Raw genomic sequence first — 17,982 nt, forward strand, 5'->3', positions numbered from 1 at the left:
ACATGGGGGGGGGGGGGCTTTCTGGCAAGGCGTTTGTTGTTGTTGTTGTTGTTGTTGTTGTTGTTGTTTTGGTTTTTTGCCTGCCCATGGCCCTTATCAAGAAGAATTGTAACAATTAATAATATTTAAACTGTAAATTAAAAATGCCCTAGCTGCCATCCATAAACTGAAGGGTGAAGTTGTCGCTAGCAGTGGGTTTGTTACGTTATCTGTTTGCTCGTCCCCTCTCCCTCTTTGAATAAGCAGCAGTCAGTGACACTGGCAAACAGGAAGGCAAGTAATTTATTTTTCTCCATAACTGCCGTTTTTACTCAAAATCTGAACCGTTATAATATCTGACGTGACACAAGTGAGCTATTTGCGCACTTCGCACAGAGACGGCTACTCCGCGACGCTAAGAGACCGCGAGTTTAATTGGTCTTTCAAAGCAGTCGGGTTGTCTCTCACCTGTTTGCTTGTTGTCAAATTATATCTAGGCCCGCAGTATTACACTTCGTTGGAAAATCCTGCAGTAGCATAGTAGCCAGCCATTTTAGGTTAGTTAGTTCCCTGATCGTTTTGCTAGTTTGGACAGCACGTGTTAGTGATAAAATGCGTTCCATAACGTTCTTGTTGCAATAATCTGTCAGTTCATTTAGTCCATAGATTTTTGCATTTGAGAGAAATAACAATTCCAAGAAACTAAACACGAATAAGCATGTTATATCATATGAAACAGCTTTTGCTTGTTAATGTAGTAAAGCTAGATTGTGTCTTTTGTCATATTTCACATTATTCCACAGTACTGTACCCTTAGTAGTCATTATAACATGCTCAGGGGACAAGACCGATGGTATGGGGACAGGACTGACGACAGGGGATCATGCACCCGGAGCTGGTCCACAGCAAAGATCTGGTTAGACAGCTGAGACACCAGTAACGAGAGATAAGAGAGAGAGAGCTTTAGATAGGAAACCAATTGGCACGAGATGAGAAACCAGTGCATGTTAGATGAGAATACTAGCAAACTGTAGATAAGACACCAGTGAGTGTTATTTGTTCTTAGTATTATTACTTATTGTGTCGTTTTGTGTCTATTTCAATAATAAACTACATATAAAATATATTACTGTTTTGTATTGCTTCATTATATATTACATATACAGTACAAATTCATAACTGAACAGCCTTAGACATTCCCAGCCTTACCCACCTGATCTGGGGCTGCTCTCTGCACAACAGTGCTTTCTGGTATACATTCTACATCTGCTTACAGCCCCAGCAGACACTGACAGGACACAGCCATGTCCAGGTCCACCAGCTGACCACGTCCTCCAACAGCCTGAGAGTAGTCTGCAACTGAGTCATCTTCAAATAATAATCACAATAATACATTTTGATAAATGCCAAACTCTTCTAAGGTGTCATCATAAAGTATGATGTGATTTATTATAAGATTCTATTTTACACTCTCTTATTAGTTGAATATTGGTTGCTGTAGTTGGGCAGGTTATGCTGTGGTTGGTGTTCTGACATCTTGATCCATGTGCCCCTTGTTAAATTTGAGCAGCTGCCCCTGTAAAGGTCTCTGCACAGCCCTGCACAAAAGGGTCTTTTTTTCCCTTCTTTTTAAACAAGATTATTATGAAATTTTGCCTCTGTTTGTGTACGTTCTGTTAAAGATTTTGAATCTGATATCTGATGAGATCTTATGTTAGGGAGGGGATAACACTTGGAAACAAGAAATGTAAAACGCAAGAATCGTTCATGTCAAGACCTTCCTTGTGATGTCTCAGATTTCAAACACATTTTGTACTGTATTTTTGGCTTACTGGTTGCTAAAGAAAACTACCAACAACAACAAAACAACACAAACGTCTAATAAATCAATTCGGCCTTTGTAGCTGTGTCATTTTAGCTCATCTGTGCGTGAGTGGTTTGTTTGTTTCACCACTAGGTGTCTACATGTCTCTGTGATCTTTAAGGCAACAAAAATTGAATTAAAAACCGACAAGCTTCATAACGGAGCTGGATATTTCCATAACACGATTATGACGATGGATTATGATGAAGATTATTATTGTTAATTGCTGAAGCAGCAGGACCACCGGGTGCAGTGTATTCAAGCAGTCTCTTTTCAAGTGTAACGCAAACAGACCATGCAGATCTTAACAGACGATGCTGACTGATGAAATCCTGCCTATTGTTTTTATGTAGATGACTGGTGTGAAGGAGGTAATAGTAATAGTGAAGATGAGACACGGGGCTATGGGAGACAGGATGGGTGACGGGAGCCAGGGGTTTCCCACAGCCCGCTGCAGATCCAGGCGACTAAGTGCTTATGATGGATTGAAATTAAGGGGGGGGCGGGGGGTTTGCATCAGAGCTTGTGGAGTGGACAGAACCCACGTGGTTTCTGGGAAACGAGCTAGCTCTGCGCGGTAGAGGAATTAAAAAGACAGGCCTGGCAAACGTACCAACCACAGTGCTGCAGCTGCCGCCTACAGCTAGCGAGAAATTTCCCAATACGTTTGCTGTAGAAAGGAGTAGAGTAACTCTTTCCATATTCAGTATGAATGAAATGCCCCCTCCCCCCCCCCCCTTCATAAAACCACACATCTGGTTTTTTATCCCCCACTTCTCAGTATGAGGGGAGTAAAAAGGATCTGAGAAAAATAACACAGACAGATAGCGACTCGTCTAAAGCAACATGTCTGAAGATAACACGGACAGATACATCTGAAGCATCGAAAAAAAAATCCGATAGGTGTTGGTTGATATCAGTACTATGGCCATGAGGTACCTTAAACCCAGAACTGTGCTTGTCTGTTTCTGTCATGTATAGATGTTTATCATAATCACACGTCCTGTCATTGTTTAGGGTCCGGTGAGGACTCCTAACTGCGATGGGTGTTTCGAGAGTATCATGACATTTCTATTCTTAGAGTCCTGAGATAACAGCAGAATTTGTGATAACCTCTGAGACTTGCCTCTGGACATCACAATGGAAATTCATTACATTTCACACAGGTCCACACCCTTTTTTTCCCTTTGCAAGTGTCAGTGGCATGTTATTCCCAGTGTTTAGCATTACCATTTTTTTTCTTTTTATGTTTCCTCTTGTATTTACTTGAAAAAATAGGGATTTTTCTGTATAAACTGCACACACAACTTCTGCTTCTATTTTGTGAGCAGCTTTGGCTCCTGTATGTAAGCTGCTCTTATAACACAGACATACAAAAGTTATATCCTGAACTACACATGGTTTACTTTCACCAACAATCACTATTATAGCGTGGTCTACACTCTAATATTTCTGTTGCTTTTATGGCTAAAGAAAAAGAAACAAGAAAACGTTTCATAACGGTCTTTTAAACGTCTAAGCTGTGTCTACCCTCTTAACACGCTTAACCTCTACAGATGTGGTAACTCAGGACTTTCAATGACTCAGTACTACGAAGCTGTGCCCAGCACCACAGAACACTACTGACAGGTGGAACTGCTGGCCAGTCATTGAAGTGACCTACAGAACAGAAAGTGAAAGCATTTCCCCCTGCAGATGCTCCATTCTGCAGCATCCTAATGATGTCAGATGAAGTCACAGCTGGTGGGAGAGTGAATAAGGGCAAGCAGCACTGCGAGGGGCTTTTTCAGACCGAGACAGCATCCAGACGCACACCTACAGACAAGATGAAGGTTCATAACTACATCCCCAATCCATTCTCAACCAAGAGGACGACAGGTAAAGAGAATCTTCTCATTATTCATCAGTAATACTGAGATTTACATTGGATGGTATATGTCTTTATTCTGCTCTCATATCTCATGGGAAAATAGTTTTATCCAAATGCACTGCAGACATGAATACTGTTCTATTTTCTGAAAAATATATGCGTCAGCAATAATGTATCTGATAACAGAATAACATAAACGAACATGGACTTGATGATGTTTTGATGACTGGGATTTGTTAATAACATACGAACAGTTTCACAGGGCAGTGTGATGTTTAGTAAGAAGCGCAGAGTTTGCCCATCGGTCAATTCGCAATAACGTGTTATTTACTTGAGAGTGACATAAATGTTCAGCTATTGCTAGAATTGAAGTCAGTCAAACGGAACACATTATAGATTTAAATATCAACGCTGAAGTGCGTCATCATGGTTTATCACAAAGGCACAAAGGTTGCCTGATTTGCCTACCGATTTGAAAGGTAAAGCTCACCTCACTATGACATCACGATATTTCAGGGCAACCGGCGCCGCTGAGCGATCAGTCGTTGTGTAAACATGAGACCATGAAAGGTATGTAAAAACTTCATTCACATGTAGTTTGCGACCGAGGTAGTTTAGTTCGAAGGACATATATTTAACATAGTGAACGAAACGAGCTTTTTGAGACACTGCACAGTCGTCTATTCAATTGCGACAGGCTCGCCTAGCGACTCGTTTTTCTCTTAGTTATGTTTAGTCAAAAGAAGAAACCTGTTCGCTGATTTTAACGGTGGTAAAGTTTAATATGAAAATATTCCACTCAATATTTGCATTCGTTTTCCCCACGACTATATGTGATGAAAGCGCACGCCTAATGTCTGCTTTTATTTACGCTCCGTGATTAATTCACTTTGCTGGGGAAAACATCATGAAACACATTTTAAACAAAGAAAAGAGAATTTAGTCGCCTATTATTATTATTATTATTATTATTATTATTATTATTATTTTATCGTAGTGACAGAATTATAGCTCAGCCTCCGTTATTGTTAAATGGAACCAAACATTGGTAATTTAATACGATTTCACCTCAGTTGAAAACGATTAGTGTTTAGAGTTTATTGCTCTTACTCTCCCGCTATTTTTGCAGAAGTCTAAGAGCTAGGGTATATATACCTGTCGAAAACGTTTTTCTTCTTAATAACCGAATGTCTTGTGAACCAGACGGCTCCGAGACGCCCGGAGCAAGCTGCTCTACCTGTATTCGAACGATGGTTGAAACTGCGCAGAATGTGGGAACAGAGTCCGATAAGACTAAGAAGAAGAATAAAATAAAAGTCCGACAGTTCCTGAGGCTTGGACAGAGCTCCAATCATAAATCCAACGCTCAAGCTATCATCATCGAATCACCTCTAAAAGGTACAGTACGCTGAGTGTAAGATAATGAAATAAAAAATACCATAATAGCGAGTATGATCTGGAATCATGCCGTGACACATCCATGCTATTATTTCAGAAGAAGTATTTGACTTCAAGGAGAACCTGGAACGTAATCGTCTGGCAGAAGCAGGGCAACAGCTGATAGCTCAAGAAGAGGCTCTCTTTAAATTGGGAGAGATCACGGAAGAGGATGAAGACAGATTGCAAAAGGATTACGAGGCACTGTTAGTAAAAGTATGGATGGCAGTCCATGCCGCCTTCAGTGAAGACAATCGCGAAACTCTGAAGAGCGCTGTGAGGGTCATCCTCCAGGAAGAAGAGCGGGACAAATATTGGGAGGGGGCGGAGATAGAACGGCCAGTGTGGCGGCCGAAACATTGCCGTCAAAACCATGACAACCTGGTGCAGAAGCTGGTTGAGGCACGGATGAAGCATGCTGAAGAGGAAGAGAATGGAGCAGACAAGTTATCGACCTCCATAAAGAGAGAGGTGTGTCGGATGGGCAAACGGGTGCAGAGAGATCTGCTGAAAGTGGTCAGAGACATACAGAGCTGTTACCCACAGGAAACTGATATTTGTGACATGTACATTCAGCTGTATCATCAGGCTTTCTCCCAGCACCTAACCACCCTAGCTCGCTCCAGCCTTGAAACTGAGGACTCTGTCTACATACTATGCTGGGTCAATGATTACTATCCAAAGTAAGTACTATAACCATAAAATATTGTTTCTAAATTCCAGACACCAGAGAGTATATTGCCATTAAAGCCCAACCCTATCGTGGCTAGTTGAAAAAGGTTTCTTTAATGACTGGATGAGCAGAACCAAGTGTGTTAATGCTGGAATAGAGTCAGTAATGGGCTGCTGTTTCAGTCCCCAGGGTTTGGAGTTGAGAACTACTGTCCTAAATAACTTGAGATTCATTCTGAAGTTGCTAAACCATCAGTGGTCTTCCAGGAAACATAAATTGTTCCAAAGACATTTGAGTTCCATGGAGGAAACAATCACAAATACTGGAAAATAATGCTCTTATTGGCCAATGTTGCAATATCGTGAGAACCTCACCCCTGACCTCATTCCACTGTGGCTCTGCACTTTCTCCCAGACAGTCAGTCAGAGGTTTGGAGGCTTTAGGTTAATGGCAACATATCTCTGTCTAATTTTATTGTCCATGTGTCAGGGATGTGTTACAGCATAAGGAGTTGGGGATTCACATGGACCGTCTGTCACTGGGGCCACTTCTGCGTGAGGAGGACTTGAAGGTGTTGGAAGAGCAGTATGTCTCACACAAAGAGGTAACACTGACTGGTGACTGCTTAAACCCTCTGTACAGACGCTTATGAAGGCGCGTATGATCATTTATGATCATTAAACACAGTATCAGTGTTAAAGACTGTGTAGCGCTGCAGATTTACACAGAGTATGTGGGCCTTGCTCAGCTCCACCGCTCTGCTGTCACTAAAACATGATGCTACTTTAAAGACGTTTGCCGTGGTAACAGGATATTTTTAGCTACTATTATAAGAACGCAAATAAGTTATATTCACCTTGAAAGATGTACTCCTTAGATAACCAAGAAGAAATGTATATTGTAATATATGTATGTGTGCATGTTCATGGGAAAGAAGGAAGTCATTGCCAAAAACGTGACCCCTTTTCTTCTTTAAACTCGTGTCAGAGTCGGCTGAAGACGTGGCTGTCCAACGTGCTGAGGAAAGAGGAGGAAAGCTGGAAGGCCACTGAGGAACCAGAGCTCATCAATGAGTACTACATCAGCTTGCTCGCTATGGACGCTATACACGTATGAATCCCCCCTCGTTCATTGTTTTCATGGGGTTTATCTTTTATATCATGTAGTTCATTTCAATAGGAAAACAAAATGACAAAAACACATAGAGTTCGGCAGCTGAAAAATAATGAGTTGTTCCAGGCGTAGCTGGTACTTTCCATCTTTAGACCTTAGGCACATAACAGAAAAGAAATGAATTTGAGGAAGTATGTGTGCGTGAACAGGGTACATCCAATACATAGGAATGGGAAATGCACTCATTCTGTTCAATTCAAATCAGTTAAAGTTCGGTTCAGTTTTTACTGTGCTTTTACAATGCACATTGTCACAAAGTGACTTTACAGGATACCAGGCTTGAGAAAAAAAGAGATAGAATCAGAGTGTGTGGTTTGGAGAGATTTTTATGTTTTGTATGGCTTGGATGTTGTATGCTCCAGATTCACTCCAGCAGCACGCACAATAAAGCGTGTTCCGTTTTCACAGGCTCTCTTAAGTTAAATCAGTGTGTCTGCTCTGCCTGGCTGCCGAGGTCTGCATGAGATAAACTCTGCGCACATTTGTAAATAAATTAAGAATAAATGGGTAAAGGAGGATGTTCTCAGAGTACAGAACATGAACAGTGATATTAAAAGACATTTCATATCTTAAAAAAGGCCAGGCAGCTGAGCTGTTGGACAAACCATGTCTCTGAAGATGTTGCTGAAGTTAAATGTCTTGGCCGTAAACATCGGCGGGCTCTGCTCCTGCAGTGGTTTACGCGAGATGTCTGTGGTCATGCTCCAAACATGATGAACTGACAGCCTCTTATGTTACAGATCATTGACAGTGCTCTGAAAGAGACCCGAGCTATTCTGGGCGAAGAGAGCAAACCCCAGTGGATCTGGACTCAGCTGGACGGCTTCCTAAAGAGGTAGAGGAATGCATTTCTATACCCTGTGTGTTGACTGTTAAAGGGGAGGCTCGCTTTGACACAACCGGACCATTCTAACTCTCCTCTGTGTTTGTCTTTGTGTCAGATGGTTTTATGGTCAAACCGGACCATTCTAACTCTCCTCTGTGTTTGTCTTTGTGTCAGATGGTTTTATGGTCAAACCGGACCATTCTAACTCTCCTCTGTGTTTGTCTTTGTGTCAGATGGATTTATGGTCAAATTGTTACATTTTTGTATTTTTATCAAAAAACATTTTTACTTTTTTTTTCTGTAACATAAAACAAACTTAACACTATAATGATTCATCTTGCCCTCGGTGGTGGTGGCTTAGTTAATAGTGAATTTCCGATTAGATGATTTTGAATACATGTAACGAGCTTTGCCGGTGCAGGGTTTTCTATATGGGGTATAAATGACATTGATGATATTCATCCCTACAGCTGATTGGATGAAGCAGTGGTTTTTCTCACCAGCCCAAGTACAGGGCCATTGTAGGCCAGTCAGTCCTGAGAAGCTCAAAAAGCGGTCCTGTTCTCACTGGATTTTGCAACATTAAAAAATTTCGACCTGTCGAAATAACAAAATAACAAAATCGTGAGACGATGGAGAAATTTCCCTGTCCGCTTTCAAACGTGAACTTCCTCTTCAAAAGCAAAAATAAAAACATAACTTTTACTTCATGTTTTATCATGTGTTTGTGCGTGTGAATGTGGTTTGTAACAGCTATAAGGGATCAATGGAAGAACTGATCAAGGGAAAGTCTGAGAAAACTCCAGCCATACTCAAGGCCAATCTGGTCAGCATTGAGCAATTAAGGTATTCTCACTTTCTCACATTACATTACTGCATGGTTTTTATCTGACAGAAATGACAGCTGTGTGATTTGGAATGCAATGTTTTCAGCGTTCAGTAGATATGTCATTCGCCAGTTACTACAGTGAACGGAAGATTTAGACTAAGATTTCTGTTCTGATTGCCATGGTGCTACGTTTGGATCCAATGCTGTTGCTCATAGGAGACGATTTGTTTCCCCTGAAAGATGTTCCAGGCGTTATTATGATGTGCGCTGGTGTGTATCCTCTGTGTACACAGGGACTATCTGGGCAGCAGAGAGTCTGGTCTTCCAGAGGGGACAAAAGTGAGCTGTTTGTCCACAGTCACAGAACTGACAAACTGTGCTCAGACTGCACTCACTGCTCCTATACATGCAGAGCTCAAGGTACAGACACTGAAACAGAGAAACCGTAGAGTAGAACCGAATGTGTGCTGTTTACAGAAAGTGTCAGCTCCGTTACGAAAGGCTTTCTGGAAACAGAAACTCATCATGTGGACTTTTGAGTGGTTGCTTCTCACTCAAGGCCTTTTGGCATTTTTTGTGTTTTTTGTTGTGGACTCAGAAGAAGACATAACAAAAGAAGGCAAACGATAATGAACTGTGAAAGAGTATTTTCCCGACATTTTAAACCACATTTCATGTTGATGTTACGTTGTCGCTTTTTTGTATCTTATTCGCTGTCTGACTTGCAGTTGTGTTTTTAAACTTGCAACATTTACATTTTCTTCAGTGTGAAGTCTAATCGGTTTCCATTACTTTCTCTGGTCTCTCAGCCAAAGTACTGCGTTCTCTGGACCCAGGCCTGGTTCTCAGGGGGTCAGGAGGTCATGGGAGAGACAGTTGGGATTCTTGAAGAGAAGATTCACGGTCTCCGTGACATGAAGCCCTCTTGCCATGAGGTGAGGTTCACCCAAAACTCATACAAAAAAACCTATCCATGGAAAAGAATCTGTGTATGTGTGTTTGTTTGTTTGTTTGTTTGTTTGTGTACGCGCATGCGCGCGCGTGTGTGTGTGTGTGTGACTGTTGTTTAGATTTTTGTGGAGGAAAACCTTTTTTTTCAGTTACGTATTGCTGTTATGGTTAATACAGGAAATGACAAAAATATGTTTTGTCTGGTTATGATTAGGGGTGTTATTATCCTGTTATTTCTTAATTACAGTAAAGTGGAAATACCCTCAAAAATTTCTGCTGTTTGTGTGTGTGTGTGTAGGAGCTCTTGTCACGGTTGCATGAGGAGGTCTTGGTGGAGTATGTTAGGAGGCTTCTTAAAAGGAAACTGAAACTGAGAGACAAGGTACAGCAGGAAGCAGCAGCCACACACATGTGTGAGGACAACACTAGACTAAACAGACTATTTCTCAAAGAGGTAAGTATCACACACACACACACACACACATAAACAGACATGTAAACACACAGTTTGAAATACACACTATATTCCCCTGTATCCAAAAACACTAAACAAAATCTGTAGGCCTATGTTTTAACACATGACTAAACTGTTTCTCCATGTGGGTGTGATCACACATACACAGTCAAGTCTGTAGAAAACATTAATAATCCCAAACTACATTCTTCAATCATTCCTCCATGTGGAAGCAGGCAAAACTCAATCTCACCTGGGTACAGTGCTTCTCTCACATAAGTATGAGAGCACGTTGGGATAAAATGACCATACAGGGGAGGTCATTCTCTGGCAGACATATGTCGGAGTGAGTTTTATGTCTGTGTGTGTGCTGTAAATGTTTAAAACTGAAGAGAAGAATTTAAAATAATGTTCTGATTTTGCCACGGCCTGCGGTTAGTAAAATGCATAAATTACTCCCACAGGGGTCAAAGGAGGGCTGGCAGAGTAAAATAATCCCCAGGCTGGCTGAGGTTCTGCGCCTGGAGGACTCTGGGATTATTCAGCTGGAGATTGCTACCATAGCGAGAGATTACCCAGACCTGAGGTGAGGCTGCGTAGCCCCGGAATGCCACACCCCGTGCAACACCGCACGAAATGATGAAACTGGAATTTAATTATGACATTTTGACAGTCACTTCAGTTCAGCTGACATTTAAGTTTGTGGCTCATGTTCACTGGCTGTGTATTATGGTCATTAATCAGGCATCTGTGCATGGTCTGCCAGTGATCTGACATTAACTCCATTGGCATAGTTTCTGTGAATCAGACACAGACTAAAAAAAACTGTGTTGTCGATACTGTACATACTGTACTGTACATACTGTACGTGGTAGTAACGGTAGTAATGGTAGTATAATTACTAGTGGTAATGTTAGTATTTATACTGGCATCATGTTAGTACAGTAGTATTATGAGTAGTAATGGTAATAGTAGTAGCACTAGTAGTGGTAGTAATGCTAGTATTAATAGTAGTGATAATGTAGTAATAATAATGGTAGTATCAGTGGTAATGGCAGTAGTTTTAGTAACAGTAATGATAGTTAGTGATAATAATGGTGGTAGTAGTACTAACGGTTGTGGTTTTAGTCGTAATAATCTTAACAGTAGTCTTGGCAGTATTAGTAATGATGGCAGTAGTAGTAGAGGTCAGCGGTACAGGCTGTAAGCAGTAAACAGGAAGAGGAGAGGAATGGCTGTCATTCCATATATGGCCTTGAGTTTGCGGTCCCACATCAAGAATATAATCAAAACACAGGCCTTATTTGTCCCTGCTGAAACATCAGACAGCCCTCTGCAGAGTGTAAGAAGAGAGAGAGAAGTCCATCGCAGTGGTTATGAGTCTGCAGGGACAATGAGACATGCCTCAGTTGGAGCTCATAGTGAGTGTTTGAGAAAATCTTTCTCAAAATCTTTCTCATGCAGGAGTGAGAAACACCTGACGTGAGAGGCCCATCTTGTAAAAACTGAATTCTGGGAGGAAAAAAAAGTCACGATTGTTTTTTGGAAAAATTTTCCATGATATTATTTGTTTCAAATTTTATTATGATTCATCAACCACTGTTTCCTCAGAATGCCCCCCTTTTTTTTTTTCAACAACCTGAATCCAGAGAAAACCTCACCCTTCCTATCAGAAAAGGTGATGCCAAAAAAGCTTGTGCAAACCTGTGAGCTGTCCAAAAAGTGCTTTCATAACGACATGGAGGGCTCAGTTGACTCCCAAAGGGTGTGACTGCTGCTTGTTTTACTGCAGTGTAAATAATGGAAAAAGCCCTGCTCAGTTACCATTGTGACATCAAAGCATATGATGACTCCTGTGTTCAGTTCAGGTGTAACACGATATTACACAGCTCTCATGTCAAGCCTTATTGCTCTGGTCCCTGCCAGTGGAAAAACACTGCGCTTTTTTCAAGCCATTCACTGCCAAGCTTAGATGAAAAACAGACAGGCTTTTTAGTGGGCTTAGAGGAAAAGGGGAGAGTGGTGTGGAAATTGAAGCATTATTTTGCCTCTGTCAAAGTTTTTTTTTGGCGGGGAAAAATCATTTAAAAGCTGGTAACAGAATGACACTGGTAGTAATTGCGCACACAACAACAGATGTACTGTTAGCCACTATTGTTTGTAAGTGTCTTGAGATGGATTATTACGTCAGGAACAGTTTAGACTAGTAACTGAGCTCTTTCAGATCTCCAGACGAAGTGAACAGCAGATCACACCCTATTCACGACCAAAGGCAGAATCTCAAAATCCCAGAGGATGTGTATTCTCACATGTACATGTGTACAATCATCCTTCATCCATGTGTGTTGGCTAATTATTACCTTATTTGCTGCACACCAAAATATTTCTAACCTTGAGAACAAGTAACACTGTTGTTACCCAAACAAACAAGTGGACTCTGGGCATGTATACATTTTTAAAATGTTTGAATTTCCTAAAAAGACATCTGCAACCACAGAATACAGCACACATTAGTCCGTTTGATTACAGAGTAAATTGTAATGGTCTCTTTGACCTAGAAACCCCAGTGTTGACCTAGCACTGCCTATGACTCTCGCGTTGACATAATAGTGTGAGCATTAATCTTAGTACCTTTCTAACGTCTCTGCAACTTGCTCATATTTGTCACATTGTGCGAAGGAGGCTGGATGCATGTGCAGGTCAATAATAATAATAATAATAATAATAATAATAATAATAATAATAATAATATTTATTTAGAGCCCAATATCACTATTTATAGTCTCAAAGGGCTTTACATGTCTATAACAAAGTCAAATCAAAATTATATCATGCATAAGTTCGAGAAAATAGATAGGTCTTTAGTTTTGTTTTAAAGGAAGTGAGAGAGTTTGCCTCTCTAACTTCTTTAGGTAAACCATTCCAAAGGAAGGGAGAGCGGTAGGAAAAGGCTCGGTTGCCAGCGGACTTCTTTTTAACTCTTGGAATGACTAATAATCCAGAATCTTGAGAGCGCAGGGTGCGAGGTGCGTTATAGGGTGTAATTAAGCCAGACAGGTAGGAGGGCGCAAGCCCATGTAAAATTTTATATGTTAATAAGAGGACCTTAAAATCTGCCCTTGCATGAATTGGGAGCCAGTGAAGGGAAGCCAGGACAGGGCTAATGTGATCAAACTTCTTTGTTCGGGCCAGAATTCTAGCAACAGCATTCTGGACCAGCTGAAGACTATTGGTACTAGAGGCAGGCAGGCCAGAGTAAAGAACATTGCAGTAATCGAGGCGAGACGTGACGCATGCGTGAACAATGGTTTCTGCATCAGCCATACTTAGAAAGGGCCTAATTTTAGCAATGTTACGGAGGTGATAAAAGGCAGTTTTGGTTGTGTTCTTGATATGAGTGACTAGCGAGAGACTAGAGTCAAAAATCGCACCAAGGTTCTTAGCTGAAGAGTTTTTAGAGATGATGCAGTTGTCAAAATTTAGAGTTAGATCACTAAAAAGATGCTTATGCGTAGGGGGACCAATGACCAGCATTTCAGCCTTGCCTGCGTTAAGCATCAGGAAATTTGAAGACATCCAACCCTTAATAGCACAAAGACATGCCTCAAGGTTAGCCAATTCAGAGCGGTCATTATGCTGGATAGGTAAGAAAATCTGAGTATCGTCAGCATAACAATGGAAGTTAATGTTGTAACTACGAATAATGTCACCCAAAGGGAGCATGTAAATAGAGAATAGAAGAGGGCCAAGGACTGATCCCTGAGGAACACCATAGTTAAGCTTGTGGTATTCAGAGGTCACATTATTATACTGGACACACTGCTTTGTCTCAGAGAGATAAGATTTAAACCAAGAGAGAGCCAGGCCACGAATGCCAATTTGGTTTTCCAGGTGCTTTAACAATATAGTGTGATCGACCGTGTCAAATGCTGCACTCAGATCAAGCAGAATAAGAACAGAGGTAGCACCAACATCCATGGCTAATAAAAGATCATTAGTTACTCTAGTAAGGGTGGTTTCAGTAGAGTGAAAACACCTGAAGCCTGATTGAAATATTTCAAACAGACTGTTAGAGGACATATGGGCTATCAGCTGAGCAGCTACAATTTTTTCAAGTATTTTAGAAAGAAACGGGAGATTAGAGATCGGCCTATAATTATTTAAGGCTTCAGGGTCAAGATTTGGTTTTTTAAGTAAAGGCCTGATCACGGCTGTTTTAAAAGAGGAGGGTACAATGCCAGATTTAAGTGGCATATTTAGAGTGTTTAGGATTGTTTGACGGTGCATTACCATGAGATTGATGTTCTCTTTATTTACCTCAAATGTCAGAAAGACTTCCAAGGACTTACGAAACGCGATTGCAGTCAGGCAAAGAAACCAGTGTGATGTGGAGTAAACGCCAAACAATACCAGACTAAGAGGGAAGCAAACAGAAGGAGTACTTATACACGAGATAACAAGCTGACAACAGGTGGAGCAGATGATTAAACCAACAAATCTAGACAGGGTTGAACTTAAAAACCAGGAAGTGACAAAGGGCTTAACCGAAACTGACCAATGAGGGAGGAAAACAAGAGGAACAAGGAAGTGAGGGGAACAGAGCGTGACAGAGAACTAAACCTGAAACTGACCAATGGGGGAGGAAAACGAGAAGAATGGGGAAATGAGGGGAACAGGGTGTTACAGAGAACTGAACCCGAAACTGACCAATAAGGAAGGAAAACAAAACGAACTGGGAAATGAGGGGAACAGGGCGTGACAGAGAACCGAACTCGAAACTGACCAATGGGGGAGGAAAACGAGAGGAACATGGAAACGGGGAACAGGGTGTGACAATATTATGGCATTCATGTGGATTATATGTATATGTATATATGTTTGTGTGTATGTGTGTGTGCATATATATATACACACACACACCTGAAGGGGCCAAACAGGAAATATATATAAATATGAAACTGCATATATATAAATATAATTCTTGAATATATAAATATAACTCAGAATATATAAATTCAATTCCCATATATATAATATAATTCTTGAATATATAAAGGTAACTCTGAATATATAAAAGTTAGTTTATAATCAGGCATATCACAAGACAGTCTTTTTCTTTATTGAATAATTTCTTTTTTTTTTTTTTTCTTCATAGGCTACTGAGTGAGCAAAACAAGTTTAAATCAAAGATAATCAAGCAAAAATGTTAAATAATTTAAATTTGAATGAGGCAATTATTTGGACTACATTAAGGAGTCCCTATTTTCTTGGTATTAGGACCTTCCAAGTAGGGGAGCCAAATCTGACAGGGAATTGGCAGAGAGATGGCCCAAAGAGGTAGAGAAATAGTAAATAATCTCTGAACCAGCGTAGGGTTCACAGAAACACTTGCTGCAGCATGCGACAGGAACGACAGAAGTTCTTATGGAAAGTTCCAGTGCACACCAAGCTACTGAAGAAAAGGTCTGCAGGCAATTTCGGTTGTCGGAGTTGGTTTGGAGAAGTACCTCAGGTTGGAAACAGGAATAGGAAAACGCTCGCTTGGTTGAGAGCCTTGGCGAAATAGCGTGCGGACCTCTTCCCCCGTAGTTTGGCGTGCGCTGGAACTTGCCATTGAGCCATAAGAACAGGATTAGTTAAGAGCTGGTTAAAAGATTATTTTACCATTTCTCTAGCTGCTTGGGCCATCTCTTCCCTGACTGCCTCTGGAATTTGGCTCCCCTACTTGAAAGGTCCGGTAGCGTGTTCAGGTTTACCATGGTGTATAAAGTTATCAAATGTACACAGTTTAATTACGAGATGTTGTACCATTTTGTAGAGTGTTGCACTGTTGCCTGGGCCAGATGTTTGTGGGAGCTTTGGGAGAGGCCCGGCCTTCTGTGGGGTGATTTATTCGAGTATCTGCACTAAGTGGGGAAAGGCGACCTACGAGGATGTTTATTGTGTTCTGTAAGGCGTGGCTGTGGCTGACGACAGCCGAAAAAAGAGACAGCGTTCAGCTGTAAAGGACATCAGTGTGTCCTTTAATAGCGGCGACCGCTGCCATCCTAATACCAAGAAAATAAGGACCTCTTACTAAAGTCCAAATTATTGCCTTATTCAAATTCAAATTATTTAACATTTTGTTTGATGATCTTTGATTGTACTGTGAACTTTTTACTGATGCTAGTGTTAAACTTGATTTACTCACTCCGTAGCCTAAGATGAACAACAAAAAATATTCAAAAAAGAAAAACAACTGTCTTGTGATATGCCTGAGTACAATATTTTTATTTACTTTTATATATTCAGAGTTACCTTTATATATTCAGGAGTTATATTTATATATTCAGGAATTGTATTTATATATTCAGAATTACATTTATATATTCAGGTTTATATTTATATATTCAGAGTTACATTTATAAATTCAGGAATTATATTTATATATTCAGGTTTATATTTACATATTCGGGCTTATATTTACATATTAAGAGTAACATTAAAATATTCAGGTTTATATTTATATATTCAGAGTGATATTTATATATTAAGAGTTACATTTATATATTCAGAGTGATATTTATATTTTAAGAGTTACATTTATATATTCAGGTTTATATTTACATATTCAGAGTTACATTTATATATTCAGGTTTATATTTATTTGTTCAGGAATTATATTTATATATTCAGGAATTGTGTTTATATATTCAGAATTATATTTATATATTCAGAGGTACATTCAGAGTGATATTTATATATTCAGGTTTATATTTATATATTCAGAGTTACATTTATATATTCAGAGTTACATTTATATGTTTCCTGTACATATACATATATGTACAGTATCTACATATATATATAGAGCGAGAGCGAGAGAGAGAGAGAGAGAGAGAGAAATAAGTAAGAAAGAACAAAGGGTGGTGGAACTGCCCTTTTTATTGCAAATATTACTAAGAGAGCGCCCTATGCTGTGGAGAGCTCAAAGTAGCTTCAACACTGTTACAAAGGTGCCGACAGTGTCATAGATTTTTGTCTTCTCTCCCACAGTGAGAAACACATCGATGCCCTGCTGCAGCTCAAGGCCAACCTCTCCAGCAGCAAAATCCGCAGGATCAAGGAGAGTCTGGTGGAGAACAGGGGCTCAGTGAATGCTGAGCCTGCCCCGCCCTTTTTCTCCAAAGTACCTGTCAAACGGAATATTCTATGAGTCAAAAGTCCTGTGGTTCTTCAATATCACCTCCCGTCCTAGCAGTGGTGATGTGGTCATGTTCTTGTGTTTTTCTGGAGCTCAGCTGCCAATTACAGAAACGTTTACCTTGATTCGTATTTTAATATTTTAAATATTATGAGGCTAATCTATGTAAAATACAACATTAGATGCTGTTGTAAATTGTGGAACTGCATTTAGGTACATGCTTTGCTTACCATATAGTATTGAGCCTGCGGTACAGCCTGGTTAAGGCAACGCAATGCAGATCACAGTCCTGAGAGACTGTGAATGGTGGCTCCTCTTTCTGACTGGAAGTCACAGAGAAGAAGATTGAGCTGTTTTCCCCCAGGCGGATGAGATGGCAGTTGCTAGGCAACACGCCACCAGTTAAACAAGGGGCAAGTTGCAAGCACTTTTCAGTGAATACCTCTCTTTTCCTAAGCAGGATCTGTAGTATTATCAAGCTTCAAAATAGAAAGATCCATGTTTGCTCCAGATGATATTTGTACTGCTGTCAAACAATTGTTGTTTTTGTTTGATTGTTGATTTCATGGGCCATTTCGGGATGGCCATCTAGACAGTCTAGACCAAGGTGGCCTGATTAAGATTCCCATGTGAATTAAAGTATCTCAGAGCCTAGAGACAGCACTGAAAATAGACAGATTAAAAGGGTTCTGGACAAATGAGATTTTCAGAATGGAGGTGCATTACATTGGCATTTACGTTAC

General features: G+C 40.4%; 1 protein-coding gene across 1 annotated transcript; it reads left to right on the top strand.

The window, feature by feature from the left end:
- The first annotated feature begins 3,653 nt into the window (after nt 1-3,653).
- tnfaip2a (tumor necrosis factor, alpha-induced protein 2a) lies at nt 3,654-17,251 on the top strand. The gene is made up of 13 exons (XM_030772472.1): nt 3,654-3,721; nt 4,230-4,283; nt 4,917-5,111; nt 5,209-5,833; nt 6,313-6,427; nt 6,811-6,933; nt 7,737-7,831; nt 8,576-8,668; nt 8,945-9,071; nt 9,461-9,586; nt 9,901-10,056; nt 10,521-10,642; nt 17,092-17,251. Exons 1-13 carry the CDS (start codon nt 3,670-3,672, stop codon nt 17,249-17,251), a joined length of 2,043 nt encoding a protein of 680 aa, XP_030628332.1. The 5' UTR covers nt 3,654-3,669.
- Nucleotides 17,252-17,982: the final 731 nt, after the last annotated feature.

Source organism: Chanos chanos, chromosome 4 (genome assembly GCF_902362185.1).
Source record: "Chanos chanos chromosome 4, fChaCha1.1, whole genome shotgun sequence".
Taxonomy (NCBI): Eukaryota; Metazoa; Chordata; class Actinopteri; order Gonorynchiformes; family Chanidae; genus Chanos; species Chanos chanos.